Source organism: Mytilus edulis, chromosome 12 (assembly GCF_963676685.1).
Source record: "Mytilus edulis chromosome 12, xbMytEdul2.2, whole genome shotgun sequence".
NCBI lineage: Eukaryota > Metazoa > Mollusca > Bivalvia > Mytilida > Mytilidae > Mytilus > Mytilus edulis.
This window is the reverse complement of record NC_092355.1, coordinates 3,317,260-3,334,027: the sequence shown is the minus strand read 5'-3', so window position 1 is coordinate 3,334,027 and position 16,768 is coordinate 3,317,260. Positions and strand designations below refer to the sequence as shown.

The 16,768-nt window shown below is 32.8% G+C and overlaps 1 protein-coding gene across 1 annotated transcript; it reads right to left on the bottom strand.

Moving 5' to 3' along the window:
- Positions 1 to 333: 333 nt before the first annotated feature.
- LOC139499469 (uncharacterized) lies at positions 334 to 10,823 on the bottom strand. The gene is made up of 3 exons (XM_071288149.1): positions 10,792 to 10,823; positions 3,474 to 3,811; positions 334 to 2,539 (listed from the first exon to the last, which is right to left on the bottom strand). Exons 2-3 carry the CDS (start codon positions 3,802 to 3,804, stop codon positions 561 to 563), a joined length of 2,310 nt encoding a protein of 769 aa, XP_071144250.1. The 5' UTR covers positions 3,805 to 3,811; positions 10,792 to 10,823; the 3' UTR covers positions 334 to 560.
- Between the last annotated feature and the right edge of the window lie 5,945 nt (positions 10,824 to 16,768).

The following is a 16,768-nucleotide window of genomic DNA, read 5'->3' as shown; positions in this document are numbered from 1 at the left end:
CAACTCCACTTTGCGGGTGTATCCAAATATATCTCGTCATTTATATATATATGTTGTATGGTATGTTAAACAAACATAATAAGTAAATATAAACCATTCATCAAATTCTTTCGCCTTCATGTCGTTTTGCAGAGAGTACATTAGTTTATGATTTATTTCCAGCCTGATATGTACATATCAAAATTCCTCTACATTGAAACAAAAAGTAAAATCACTAAAATACTGAACTCCGAGGAAAATTAGAAAAGGAAAGTCCCGAATCAAATACATTATTGTACCGACTATAAACCGTTTAGCATATTGTTTCGCCTTCATTTTTTTTATGAGATTACATTATTTATATATCATTTATTTTCAGCATACATACGTACATACACAGATGTATCAGGTTTCTTCGACATTGTATCAATACATTATTTGTATCTAGATATAATGTGAATTAAAAAAAGACTAACACCCCTTACATAGTCAAGTTCGATAACATAAGCATATTAATTGTGGCCTTAAAGATCATAGTATTGTTTGAGAATACATTTGCATTGCAGCGATACAATTTTGATTTAGATGTTTAAAAGTCTTGACTTCCTTTTTTCTGCTGAACTACATATACACTTATCACATTTCAAAGCGTGTTCATAACAATGAAAAGCTGCGTCATTGTGACCGGCTATCTCACAACATACTCCAACTAGTGTAAATGTACTAGATACTAAGGCAGTGTACCGAACATGTTGTGAACGTAAATGACGCAACGCCTGTTGTCTGTTGAAAGTATCACCAATATGATGATAGCATAGAAATCTAAGACAGTGAGACATTATAATAATTGGTATTCTAAAGAAATTGTCTTCTACCTCCAGCTCTAGTTCTTTTGGTATTAATGATGAGTGCCGTACGTACATTACTTGATCTACAACAGCTGTTTTCATCTTTGCATTCAATGACATTGATGAATGTACACGATATCTGTAATTATTTAAATCTGCTTCACCGTAATAATTTTTTTTTAAAAGCACCATATCGAGTAAATTCATTGATAGAATGTATTCTGTAAGTCTGAGTGTTACATTGTACTGTTCTGTTACATAATAAAACGACGCGTATAACAACCAACCTGTCACAGCATCCCTCTGTAAACCGTCATGTAAATGTCTATGATAACTTGTGTGTATGTTATAATTTGTATTAATTTGTTTTAGTGTCGGTAATAGTTGTGCAGCTTGTTGACTGATGGTAGCATAATGAAACTTACAAACACCGATAGCAAATGAAGACGATTCAGAATTTTGTATAGATTCAATATATTTTAGTAATTTATATGTTTTTGTAAGATTTGACATCATTTTGTGACTATTCATCAACCAATCAGATATTCTGTAAATCAGGAAGTCTAACATTATTATTGATTGTTCGCTGGTTTCACTATATGGTGGATTACAACTTTTTTTACAAGGATAAGAATGAAATAAATTCTGCATCAATCCACTGATACCACTATACTTTATACTACTCAGTACACTGAGTAGTGAGTTATTGTTATATTTATTGATCTTTCCCAAGAACATGTTGTGTTCAGGTATGAAATAGTTTGGACAGTAACAGTTGTTTACCCATGCTATCAGCTTATTCAGGCAGAGATCAAAACAAATAAACAATTTAGGTAATTGAAATGTGTCAATATCAACTTCCTCTGAGACCCAAAATAAAGCCGTCTTCAAAAAGTAAGAACACAACAAATCTTTAACATCGTCGTTTGTGTTTACGATACGCTTTAATGTTAATTTAAGAAGACCATAACACAAGACTTGAGTAAAATTAAACGAATGTACAAGTTGTTTTTCTGCCACTGAGAAAGATATTCTCCATAATAAATTACAATTTTCCATAATCCTGGGTCCTATAGGTACTAATAAACAACCGTAATTTATTATCCTGTCAATTATTGCATTAGGGGGCCATTGCCGTCGATAACGCAATTTCCATGGCATAGCATGGTATGGCAAATATTTACTTCTTAGGCAGAATGCAATATCTACAGTTTGATTTGTATTTGATAAGCAGGGACCGTGTGTAGATAAATTATACTCCTGGTTTTTTTGCTTTAAATAATTTACAAAGTTTGTCGTTGATAAATATTGACCTGTTTGTGTATTGACAATACATTCATTAGATACAAAATAATCTGCTCGTTTTCCTACTGCTACCAATCTGAGTCTAGTAAATCCAGGATGATCAGTATCTGTCTCCATAAATACTTCAGTACGTTGTACCGGATGTTTGATATTCCTTTCAATCTGTGTTACGTTTACCACTTCATCGACGAACATTATATCTTCGTCACTTCCTGGTAAATCCAATCCTTCTGCTAAACTCCCACTTGATATTTTTGTTATAATTTTTTCATGTGCATTGAATATTTCATCATTTAAGATAAACAGTCTTTGTCTTTTACGTATGTCTATTTCAGTACCTATTGTTCTTATAAGGTGGTTAACCAAGTGGTTTTCTATAGAATCATTTTCAGTCCAAGACAAATGCTCTATAAAATAAAAAAAGATATGTAAATATACTTCTTCATATCTAAATCGTATAATGACGTTCGTAATACATAGGTATAGCCCCGAGATCCGTTACATAATGACAAAACAAGTCTTACCACCAATTGCACAAAACAGTATTGTTGGATATGTCGCCTTCTGTAGTATCATAGTCCTTTTACTTAAGATGACGAAATATCATTCGGTAGTTTATAGTAAATTTTATTGTTTTCTAAATTTTCGGGTTTTTCAGTCGTTTTCTGTTAAGTGATGTCTTTGTACATGTAAATACGAAGAAGTGGCATAAGTGCCGATGAGACAACTCATTCAGTCACAATTTGTAAAAGTAAACCCTTATCATGAATATAGGTCAAAAAACGGTCAGCATCACGGAGGCTTGGTTCACATCGAACAGTAAGCTGTAAAGGGTCCCAGCACATATTAGTGTAAACCATTCACACAAGGAAAACAACAGTCCAATCAATACAAAAAACGAGAAAGGAGAAACAGTTTATGGTGTTGTCAATTTCAAAAAAAGATGTTGTATGATTATAAATGAGACAATTATCCACCAGCGATTGATTGAGGTTGATGTTTTGAAGCTGCTGGTTGCAGTTTGACTCACCATATAAACAGAACCTAAATTACAATAAGCAAGTGTTTAATGGCATTGCCATAATAAATTTGCGCGAAACAATCGATTGCTTGTATAGAGACACAACCAAATAAACAAAAAAAATATGATGTTATACAAAGACAGAAGACAACGTCTGAATTATAAGGTCCTGACTCTGTTTGTCTCTGACTTATGGTTCTAAATTATCACATGTTTTTTTTTCATCTTTCAAGATTAGTTTTATATTTGTTCTACATCAAAATTTTAGACACAAATCCAATTCTCTATTTTGTGACAGAAATAAAAAAAAAAGTAATTACCTTTATTACAGTCTGTACACTTATCTAAGTATTCCAGATATTCATTTGAAGCTTTGTCGGGATATCTAAGATTCATTATCCAGCTTTCGTGTGTTTTTCTTCTATCTAAACAATCTTTATACATTCGTTCAAACTGTCTGATTGTCAATCCGAAAACGTCATTTGAGATAACGATTCCTCCATCATCAGCCTGGTAAACCAATGGAGTGTATTTGCGCTTTCCACGATAAGGAAAACGTTTAACCCCATATTTCTTCCAGTATGTAAATTTTCTTATTATATTCATTCGCTTTTTGTCGTCATTTTCCTGGTTACTATGATTCGTGTCCATGATGAATCTAAAAAAAGAAATTATCAAAGTTGAAATCATAAACTAACATAATTTTATAAGAGCAGTGTATTCGAGGTGTGACAGCCCTGTTCGATATTTTTCATCGTGAATTAACCTAACCTTTTTATAAAATGCCCTGTACCAAGTCAGGAAAATGGCCATTGTTACATGACAGTTCGTTTTTCTGTGTGTTACGTTTCGGTGTTTTGTCTCTGTTGTGTCATAGTTTTCTTATATTTGATACGTTTTCTCTCAGTTTTAGTTTGTAACCCGGATTTGTTTTTTTCTCTATCGATTTATGAATTTTGAACAGCGGTATACTACTGTTGCATTTAATTAGACCGTGTTTTCATCGAGCTATATCAAATGTTTTACATGGAGTACAATCAATTGTTAGTGTCTTCACAGCACTGCATGCCTTGTCAGTTGTAGTTGATCTTAAATTTCGAGGACGAGGAAGCTACTAAATACAATTGTAAAACACTTGTATTAACGGACGTTAACTTAAAGTAACATGAATAATCCTATTACGTATATATAATAATTAAGAGGTTTTCAATGAACTAAAGTTTCCGGGTAGATAAAATGTAAACAAATCAAAAGAGATTTACATTGCAAAAAAAAAAACACCACAAATATAATAAAAACATGTTCTCAATATGGCGGCAATGTAAATCAGCACTTATACTTAAAACTGAGGGATGTGAATAAGAGAGATGAAATTATAAAGACTGTGGAATTGAAAGATAAACTTTAAGATGGAAAGATGACTACAAGCTTCAATATTTAGAACCTTTTTTGGATAATATAAACAACTAAATATCTACATTAAACTTAACTTAGAAATCTAAGGATTTAATCAATAAAACAGACTCTGTTTTTTATAACTGAAATGCATTTGTGCTGCTGTAAATTTAAGGAATGTCAAAAGTGTGCAAAACTCGACAAAAACGGACGAAGTAATTCAAGGGTTGGATAAACCATGGTTTTACTAAATAAAAGAGTCGATATAAATATTGTTGTTTGATTTCGTTATTTCTTGGTTTTTAACATTAATTTCAGTACTTTTGACTTTTCATGAGGTTCAGGTTTTATTGAGATAGGACGCTGGAGGGTATAGAAAGAACCATCGCACAGCTGAAGGAATCAGCAAGAACCACAGAACTTCCGGAGTCCGAATAGAACCAACGATCGACTGCATTACAATTGACAATCCTAGTCAATTAAGATTAGACTTTTCAGACTTTGTTCCCCTTAACATTGTGGATTGTCGAGAGGATACCAGCCTAAGAATGCGTTATGATGCTAATTCAACAGATGTGGCTGATTTTCCTGGCATTATACTAGTAAGTAAACTGCAGTGGCTGGTTATCTTAACTTTATACACACATAATAAACAGTGTACCAATTGAAAGGGCAAACACGTATGATACCTTTACTGATGATTAGTTTGGATGTAGACTGTATGTGTTTTTATTAAACATTTAAAACAAAAGATTTACCACTGGAGATATACAACGTTATATTCGTATTAATCATTGTTAATTGTTATATTTGAGTTGTGATTGACACTTGAAGTTACACTGAATCATCCATTACAGGAAAATTAAAACAAAGAAAAACTTTCTGCTGGAAATTTACAATTCTTGTCCCTACATAAATTTTCATTGGCTTATAGTTTCTTAAATATATAGAAGGATACTTATCATAAGTTTTTAAAACTAGTTCAACTGTACAGTAAGGAAATAAATTGAAATGAAATACGAGTTACAACAATGATTAGTTTTTTTTTCTCGATGTTTTAAACTTTCATTGTGTTCATAGGATGATGTTATTTTATTCGAGTTGTGCATATACACCGATTAGATACAGTTACGAAACACAACATACTACTTTTCATTAAATCAATCTAGGAAAAACCCGTCAAGGTAAAAAAAAAAGATTGGACTAAACAGTTTCTTAACAGTTTTCGAAAACATACAAATTTGTAGCATGATAGTTAATGAGATAATTCTCCACCTGAGACCACATGACATTGAATGTCAGCAAAATAGGTAACTGTACGGCAAAGATAAGCAACTTCTCTCCGTATAAGCTTTCTTTATAAGGAACACCAATGATTATCTCCAAGTAAAAGTACTATATACATATTAAAATATATGGTGTATATATTTTAAAAGTTAATATCCAACTGTTAGAACATACAGTAAAACTCTTCTATTTACACATAAAATCTGAGTGTCATTTATAAACGTTTAAACACAACTTATACGGAATAAAAACTGTTTGTTTCAGACCGTCAACCATCCATTGCCTCAAGCAACTTTAAGCGTTTAATATACAGTTTACAGCACATCTCCCTAGTTTTGGTGTCTATCGTGTTCATTATCTTGCCGTCTCTTAGTGTTTGTGAGAAATGCCTGGTAATACTTGATTTGGATTGAAAGACACTGTGCCGAACTTCAGCTGTTGTATGTTGAGTTCAAAGTATGTAATTCTAGTATATGATAAGAGTGGACACTCCAGGAGAAAATAAGAAATATTTTCCTCAGAAAGATTACATAATTAGCAGAATGAAAAAGGTGCTTGATTAAATTTTGCTCGATCAGAATTCAGTATAAAAGCTCCTGAAACCATCCTAGCTTTAATATTAGCTTTCCGAACTTCGGCTTTTGTCTTGTCAAATATAGTCCATACTGAATTATTTATGCCAATAAGAAGATGTTTAGTTTCCATATATTTAAGAGATAATTTAGATTCGGCATCGTCCGTGAATGTATTTTGCCAGTATGTGTTCAGATGCTTCGTTATAAGAGATTTCCATTTCAATTTTGAGGGAAGAGTTTCTTGAAGAAGATGAATCGGAGGCAGTCCATACTTTAATAATTGTTTTTCTAGAAAAAGCTGTTCGGGTTATCATAGTTGACCAACATTTGTCTGATGATGATAGCATTAACTCTTTGAACATTTGAGGAAAGTAAGTTATGGAGAAAAGACAGTTGCTTTTTGTGAAGTTCAGCTTCTATTAGCAATCTACCAATTAAAAGATATATTGCAGCTATAGTCGTACGTTGAGGAAGAGATTGAAAATGTCTTAAATTCTTTCTATGAAAAGATTCCAGCTGTGATATATTAGTCTTATTTAGAGGAATGGCTTCCAAACCATAAAGGAGTCTTGGTAGAACATATGTGTTGTAGATTTTATAAGATGTTACTGGATCTAAGCTATTTGTTCCATGCACCCAAAGAGCCCATTAATGCGTACAAAGTTCGTCTTGCGAGCTTTATTCTATTTGCCATATTTATTTCTCCTTCCCTTTTCCAGCTTCTAGTTATACCTAAATGAGTTGCTTCTTTTGATACTGTAACCAGAGTATCGTATAGAGTCCGATCAGCAATTGTAACCTTTCCACATGTGACAATTTTTGTTTTTGTTGGATGAATTTTGTAGTGATGTTGATTAGAATATCTTTCCGAAACGTTGAACATAATTTGAAGATTGTCTCTATTTGTTTCATCAATGTCCAGTGTTGGAAGATCCTTTTGAAGCAACTCATTTAGGATTATTTCCCTGTATTTCTCTTCATCCCTTCGCTCCCAGAAAACTTTCGTTTTAGTTATTTTCTTTTGATTTGTATCGCGGATAAGTAGAGGAATGCTGATATCTGTTTGTAGAATGACTGCACAATGTGCCAATGTGTTGGCATAGGATTTTTCTAGAATAGAATACTTCTTAGATAAATTATTCCTGTTGGAAAGAATATAATCAATCTGTGAAGATCCATGGTGAGCATGATGAAAGAAGGTAGGTTGATTGCCTATATCGAGTCGAAAAAGAGAAACTTCCTCGACAAATTCCTTCAATAGTTTATCATGTTTGTTTGTTCTAGTCTGAAGAAGGGACCCATTAAGATCGCCAGCCAGAATTATAACATATTTGGATTGATGTTTTTCAATGATGTCGCAAAAATATATCCAGGCATTCAGAATATTGCGTTTCAGAGTTAGTATTTATTGCAGGCAAATGTGCATTGATGATACAGATCATAGGTTCCGTTGCTAAAGTTATAGCAACGATTCGTTCATTTCCTACCTCAAGTTTCTTAATTTTGCTTGACCATTGTTTGGGCCACAAGATTGAGACACCAGCTTGTCCTCTTGGTGCTTTAAAGTTTGAAATAGGTTCACTAGTATCATGGCATCAAGTAAAATTTGCCAGAGATGTTATTAACTTTGACATAGTTTGTTTTTGAAATTCCAAGAGAAAGTGTTCAAGGAGGCACACAATTGTATTTTGCAGATCCAGTGTATGTAAGTATTGATGATTTGACTTGATGCCTTCAGTATTACAAGAAAGAATATTATAGTCTGGTGGACCTCAGTATTACCCTTTGATCTTGAGGATGTTTGAGAAGGCAAGTTTGACGAAAAGGATGAGCAAAATTCCCTTTAGTATTGCCTTTTGAATTTGTTTGAGCATTTGAGTAAGAAGAGGGTTCATTTGAGTTGTTGACGTCTAAACTTGGTGAGACATACGAATCCTGAGAGGTAATGTTTATAGAGGAGTGACATACTGTTTCATCATGATTTGCATTTGTGTACAAGTCTATGGAATCTGAGAGCAGTTGTAAATATGTTCTGTCTCCTGTACTTGGTGTAGGGAGGAGTGCAGGACGACACGTCGTAGATAATCCCACTATTGGTTGTCCTGACTTCCCCAACCTGTCCCTTGGAGGAAATTGTTTAGTTGTACATAGTTTTTCAGACTTTTGATGAGTAATATGCCGATCTTGGTTAGTTTGATAATGAGTCCTTTTGTGTTGAGAATGGGAATCCATTATGTGAGAATTGTTTGGCAGATGAGAAGGCTTCTTTTGTGAAGATTGTGAATGAGATTGTTGTTGGAAATTATTCAAATCAGTTCTAGGTTGTCTTGTTTGAGTTTCAGAGTGTGAAACCGGAAATTGTCTAATAGGTGGCCCGTATTGTGGATAGTTGTGCTGTTTAAGGTGTTGTACCCGATCATGCAGTCCACTTGTGTCCATATGGTTAGTTGATGGATGAACCATATAGGTGAGGTTTATTTGAATAGTTATAAGGTAGTGGTTGAAATTGATGAACAAATTGATGATGAGTGTAGGCTTGAAAAGATGGGATAGGGTGCAACGTATGTGGCTAGGTGGAAAATGGCTAGATGTTGAAACTGGATAAAGAAAATGGTTAAATGGTGGTGCACCACAATGCATATTTGGAGTATGTGCCGACATTGGGTAGGTTGATCTTGTTTGCATTGCGAGCTGTGTTGTTAGAGCTGTATTGATACACATATTTTGTACCATTTGAGTTTCGAGCATTCTGATTCGTTGATCCATAAGTTCATCTCTAATATTTTGTCATAAGTTCATCTCTAATATTTTGTCATAAGTTCATCTCTAATATTTTGTCATAAGTTCATCTCTAATATTTTGTTTGCAACACGAATTTTGGTTGTGTTGACTCTCGTTTTGACTATTCACTACAATTTTGAGCTGATTTATTTCGTTTTCTAATGTGAGAATTCTTGTCTTTTGGTTAATAATGATATCTTCTTTTTCATCTTTTGTTTTATAAGCTCTTTTTGTTGTTTTAGGTTTAATTACCTCAGCATTAATTGGAATGTTCACCTGGTTTTCATTCTGTGAACCAATAGTGTCAAATGCTGTTGCCAAGGGGAAGTCCGGACAGCTAGTCGTGGATGATCCCACTGTTGGCTGATCCAACTCCCCTTTAGCGTCATTAGATGAAGAGTTTATTGCTGAGGAGTTTGAAATCAACTGGTTATGAGTATTGGAAGACGGGTCGATTACGTTTACATTTGTTAATATAGAACCTGAATGTATATCCTCATTATCTTGAATCATTCGACAGAGAGTCTCATTTGTGTTTCGGTCTTCATATACACATGCTGCTTTATACTTCTATATCACTTGAAATATTTATAGTTGTCTTTTATGGAGTTGAGCAAAGAGAGAAAATAAACTTCCTGGTTAGAGAATTGTTTAGCACTTGCTCAGGTGATATATTGTATTGTTTTTATTAAAAGAAACAAATTAAAATCCTGATAATATTGTACAACACTTAAATCAAGAGACTTAATGGAAACACATCTCTTTGAATCATATATGGCAAAATTTAACAAAATTAACGTTGGCACTTTCAGATGTTCTTCCTAGTAACAAAATGTCGTGAAAATGAGGTGGAAAATTTGACAGAGCCTCACATAATAAACAGTACATTTTAAGTTGATCAATGTTTGTTCCCAGGACTATCCTTGTAAGTAAACGACAGTGACTAATTAGCTAAACGTTGTTAACACATGAAACACAGTGTACCAATTGAAAATAAGCTGTATAATACCCATAAGACCCACTGAATAAATTGGAAGAGCAAATACGTATTATACCATGACAGATGATAAGTTTTGGCGTCTGGCGTACTAAATTATAATCCTGGTACCTTTGATAATTATTAATGTAGACTTTTTATTTTTTTATGAAACATTTTAAAAAACTATATATCCCTGGAGATGATTAATGTGATATATATCTTAATTATTACGTTTGATTGTGGTTGACACGTGAAGTAAGACTAAAGTATCCACATTTAATAATTAATTATATCTTAATTATCACGTTCGATTGTGGTTGACACGTGAAGTAAGACTAAAGTATCAAAATTTTATTACTAATGCAATGCCAGTAGGTGTTGACGTGTTTAAAAAGTAAATGAAGTTTATAAATAAATCTGTTTGTCTCTGCGATACAATTACAATCTACCATTTTCTACAAAGAACATACATAAATCAAATCAGGAATATGACAACTGTTTTTCATTGATTTAATGTGTTTGAGCTTTTGACCTTGGCATTTAATGAGAAAATTTCTGTTTTGAGGTTTCCCCTGAGTTCAGTAATTTGATTTTTTTGCCCTGGAATAAAATAAATCTTACCTTCCGTTCAATGGAGACACTTTTACAGTTGTAACCCCTGACCACCACAACACTTCTATGATATATCGTTGTAATTGGAGGAAGATGAAAACGAAAGAAGAAAAACTTCCTGCTGGAAATTTTCAAGACTTGTCGTAGTGAAATTTTCATTTATTCATACTTTAACAAATAGATTGAAAGATAATTGTCATAAGTGTTTAATACTAGTTCAACTGTACAGTAAGGAAATCAAGTAACGGGGCTTCAGACTTACATATGTTAAAATTACATTTTTTGGTTTTATTTTCCTCGTACTCAAACATGTACATGTCATAGGCTGATTTTAATTATATTTTGCTTTCATTTTTATTGCATGGTATACATCACAAATAAGTTTTTTAGAGAGTTGAACTTATAAACCGGTTAATGCTTTTCATCAGTGAAATAAATGTATTTTTTAAGGAAAACGCACGCAGATACATATAATATTCAATTAAACAGTTGTTACAGTTTTTAGAAAATAAACTAAGGTGGTATGATTGTCAATGAATCAACTCTCCAAGAGTAACTACATGACATAAAATTAAAACAACTATAGCATGTTTAGGTCATTGAAGGTCTTCAAGTTAGCTAGTAATGGTCCCGAAAATAAAACAAAATGAAATAAAACTTCCTTGAATTATGGATTAACATTTGTTTCTTACTAACTCAATGTCGCATGAATTACTTTTAGCAGTCGTTTAAAAAATCAAATCGACTTACAAAGGCAGTCATGTAAAGAAGTTGACACATAGTGAGAAACAAACCATCCGGGTTAACAATTGTTAAGCTTTTTTTCAGATGATATATTTTAGTGTTTTTGATAAGATAAAACACTTACATCAACGGAAATTGAAGCATAACTTTATTTATTAACTGATGTAAGCAAATCATCGTTAATATGGTTTAATCAGCATGTGAATTACTGATGACGTTACCCATTTCGGTATAAATTAAGAGCTAATATTTCTCTTTGAACAAGGCCAGTACAGCTTTTGCCGTATTGACCCATTGACTAATAGAGGTTTCTCATCATCTTACGAACGGACGAAACTCTACGAACTCCATTGGCTAATACGAAACATTCATTCCGGTTACAACTTTTTTATGTTTTAGCTTCCATTTCTTTAGACGTATCATTATGCATGAATTAAATTTGTATCATATTTAATTCTTGATATCATTTAACAAGATTAAATGATGTTAAGTGCTTTGTAACGTCTTGAAACGGAAATATTTCACATGCTTTACGAGTTCTACTTTTGATTATTATCACTGTTTCATTTCCGTTGATCAATCATCAGAACGCAGACTAGTCAAGAGCAAGATTTGTTTAAAGAACTTATTGATTATTACCGAATACTTTATATTCGTTAGCTAAAATTAATTGTAATTACATAAGAAAAACAAAGTTTGAAGAGTAATCAGAAATTATATCTGAACAGTTGACAAAAAATTAAAACCACCGTCAATTTCTTGTATCTTCTTCACTGTTAGTTTCTTAGTTTAATTCAACAAATTGTGATTCTAATATAGATTTGTCTCGTTGGCATTCATACCACAAACTCTTATGTTTATAAGGAACGGGCTATTTCTGCAATCACCCGGTTAAAAATTATCGATAAACTGCATTTGCTCTCGACCATTTGAGTCTTGGGTCAATTACAGCTAACCTCTTTAACAGGGCCAACACAGAAAAAGGCATATGAGTACACTATGAAATATTCCTGAGAAACCCAACTCTTCTTAATTTTAGTCAAATATTTCCCGGTAAACAGTCATATAAATGCTCAATATTTCCAGTCTGGTACCTGATCAGTTTAAACCAAATGTACATGATCAATGATGTCACGCCATGTAGTTACTGTTTTTACATATTTAAATCGATAAACGATCTTAGGTCATCGTATAGTCTTCCTCAAGTAAGCTTTTCAGGACCTTGGCGACACTATGTGACATCATTCATATTATAAGAACAATATCGTGACATATACTGGTTTGATCATTGTTCTGCTCAAAAAAATGTCAGTGCCAAGTCAGGAATATGGCATTTGTTATCCGTTCGTTTGATGTGTTTAAACTTTTGATTTTTCATTTTGATTAGGGACTTTCCGTTTTGATTTTTTTGTGAATTTACTTTTTTTTAATATGACCATGATTATATGCGTCTAGAAATATTCTAAAATTTGTACACCATGTATTGACGGTATAGACTATAGAATGCATGTTACCGATCTTTTTAAACGTAATTGACGTAATGCCTGTTGTCTGTTGAAAATATCACCAATATGATGATAGCATAGAAATCTAAGACAGTGAGACATTATAATAGGTGACATTTTGAAATATTTGTCTTCTACCTCCAGTTCTAGTTCTTTTGGTATTAATGATGAGTGCTTTATGTACATGACATTATCTACAACAGCTGTGTTCATCCTGGCATTCAGTGTCATTGAGGACCGTACATTATGTCTGTAACTATCTATATCTGCTTCACTGTTGTGATTATCTAAAAACACTATATCGCGTGAAAATGTTGATAGCACATACTCCGTCAATCTGAGGGTTACATTGTACTGTTCTGTGACATAATAAAAAGACGCGTATAACAACCAGCCTGTCACAGCATCCCTCTGTAAACCGTCATGTAAATGTCTATGATAACGTGAGCGTATGTTATAATTTGTATTCGGTCGTGGTAATAGTTGTGCTGCATATTGACTGATTGAATAGATATAGGAAGATGTGGTGTGAGTGCCAATGAGACAACTCTCCAGCATGATAATACTTACAAACACCGATATTAAATGTAGATGATTCATAATTTTGTAAAGATTCAATAAATGTTAGTACGTTATAATTTGTTGTAAGATTTGATATTATTCCCGTACAATTCAGCATAGTATGAGAAATTCTGTAAAACAGAAAGTCTAATATTAGTATTGATTGTTCACTGGTTATACTATATGGCGGATAACAGTTGTTTTTACATGCATAAGAATGAAATACATTCTGCATCAATCCACTGATTCCACTATACTTTATACTATTTAGTACACCGAGTAGAGATTTATTGTTAGATTGGTTGATCTTTCCTAAGAACATGTTGTGTTCAGGTATGAAATAGTTCGGACAGTAACAGTTGCTTACCCATGATATCAGCTTATTCATGCAGAGAGAAAAACAAATAAACAATTTAGGTAATTGAAATGTACCAATATCAACTTCCTCTGAGACCCAGAATAAAGCCGTCTTCAAAAAGTAAGAACACAACAAATCTTTGACCACGTCGTGTGTGTTTACGATACGCTTTAATGTTAATTTAAGAAGACCGTAACACAAGAGTTGAGTGAAATTAAACGAATAAACAAGTTGTTTTTCTGCCACAGAGAAAGACATTCTCCATAATAAATTACAATTTTGCATAATCCTGGGTCCAATAGGTACTAACAAACAACTGTAATTTATTATTCTGTCAATAATGACATTAGGGGGCCATTGCCGTCGATAACGCAATATCGATGACATGACATGGTATGGTAAATATTTACTTCTAAGGCAGCATGCGATATCCACATCTTGATTTGTATTTGATAAGCAGGGACCGTGTGTAGATAAATTATACACCTGGGTTCTCTGCTTTATATGATTTAAAAAGTTTGTCGTTGATAAATATAGACCTGTTTGTGTATTGACAATACTTTCATCAGAAACAAAGTCATTTTCTCTTCTCCTTTCTGCTATCAATCTGAGTCTAGTAAATCCAGGATGATCAGTATCTGTCTCCATGAATACTTCAGTACGTTGTACCGGATGTTTAATATTCCTTACAGTCCGTGTTACGTTTACCATATCATCGACAAACATGATATCTATGTCACTTCCTGGCAAATCCAATCCTTCTGCTAAACTCCCACTTGATATTTGTGTTTTATTTTCGTCATTTGCATTGCTTATTTTATCTTGTAAGATACACAGTAGTTGTCTTTTACGCATGTCTATTTCAGTACCTATTGTTCTTATAATGTGGTTAACCAAGTGGTTTTCTATAGAATCATTTTCAGTCCAAGACAAATACTCTATAAATTAAATAAAGAAATATAGATATACCTTTCCATATTCAAATCGTATAATGACGTTCCTAATATAAAGGTACATACCCCGTCTAGGTTACATAATACAATAATAGCATCTTACAACCATTTGAACAAAACAGTATTGTAGGATATTTCACCCCCTCGGCCTATTACTTAATTTGAAGATGAAGAACTACTATTCGGTAGTTTATAGTAAATTTCAATGTGATACAATGTTAATGTTATTTGAAACAGACGTTTTTCTGCACAAGGAACTTGTACTTCTATTGGCATCATTAAATAAACATGTCTCCAGCAGTACAATGTATTATGTCAAACAACTGTTTTGATCCAAATACTACCTAGCATAGGTATAATAGAGACGAAAATCTCGTTTTGAGTTTCCTTCCAATCAAAATTTTACTGTTTTTCACATCGGTTTTCTAGGGGAGTTTTTTATGTGTACATATATATCAGAAGATGTGGCATAAGTGCCAATGAGACAACTCTTAATTCAAGTCACAATTTGTAAAAGTAAACTATTTTAGTTCAAAGTACGGTCTTCAACACGGAGCCTTAGCACACATCGAACAGGAAGCTGTAAAGGACCCCAGCACATATTAGTGTAAAACCATTCAAACAAGAAAACTAACAGTCCAATCTATACAAAAAAAAAACGAGAAAGGAGAAACAGGTCATGGTGTTGTCAATTTAAAAGAAGATGGTGTATGATTATAAATGAGACAACTATCCAACAGCGATTAATTGATGTCGATGTTTTGGAGCTAAAGGTCGCAGTATGAGTCACCAAATAAACAGAACCTATCACAATAAGCAAGTGTTTAATGGCTTTGCCATAATAATGTTTAGAGAAACTATCGATTGCTTGTATGGAAAAATAAACAAACAAACAATAAATAAGTCTGATGATATACAAAGACAAAAGACAACGCCTTAATTATATGGTCTTGACTCTGTTTGTCTATGACTTATGGTTCTAGATTAACACACATTTTTTTTTTTAAACTTTCAAGATTATTGCTATATTTGTTCTACATCAAAGTTTTAGACACAAATCCAACTCTTTTTTGTGTGACAGAAATAAAAAAAAAAGTAATCACCTTTATTGCAGTCTGTACAATTATCTAAGTATTCCAGATATTCATTTGAAGCTTTGTCAGGATATCTAAAATTCATTATCCAGCTTTCGTGTGTTTTTCTTCTATCTAAACAATCTTTATACATTCGTTCAAACTGTCTGATTGTCAATCCGAAAACGTCATTTGAGATAACGATTCCTCCATCATCAGACTGATAAACCAATGGCGTGTGTTTCCGCTTTCCACGGTAAGGAAAACGCTTAACCCCATATTTCTCCCAGTATATAATTTTGCTTGTACTATACATATGTTGTATGTCGTCATTTTCCCGGTATGTATGATTTGTGTCCATTACAAATCTAAAAAATCAAATTATCCAAGATTTGAAATTATAAACTTACATGATTCTATAAGAGCAGTGTATTAAAAGTATGAATAGGAGAAAATCTATTAAATAAACATGGTTACATACTTAATGAATACAATCATAAATTCAAAGACATAGTCAAAGAACTAAAAAACCCTGATCCGTTAATAAAGCAAGTGGTAATTCTAAAAGCGTTATTAATCTCAATACAGAATGACAACTGGACAATATGCAGAGACAAGTAAACAGTCTGTGCAGCACTAACGGGCATTCAAATTCTCATATTAAAGTTATACAAGGGTAAAACATTTTTCCAAATTATAAAAAGTCCTAATGATACAATTTACAGGGTATGGGCTCCAGTATAGGTAACTTCGTTTCGCGTGAATTTTAATCTAGACGCTAGCCAACTAATC

Coding starts and splice junctions, on each gene's coding strand:
- LOC139499469 (XM_071288149.1), bottom strand. CDS start 3,804: ATGGACACGAATCATAGTAACCAGGAAAATGACGACAAAAAGCGAATG. Junction 2,540..3,473: donor GTGTACAGACTGTAATAAAG/GTAATTACTTTT, acceptor TTTATTTTATAG/AGCATTTGTCTTGGACTGAA.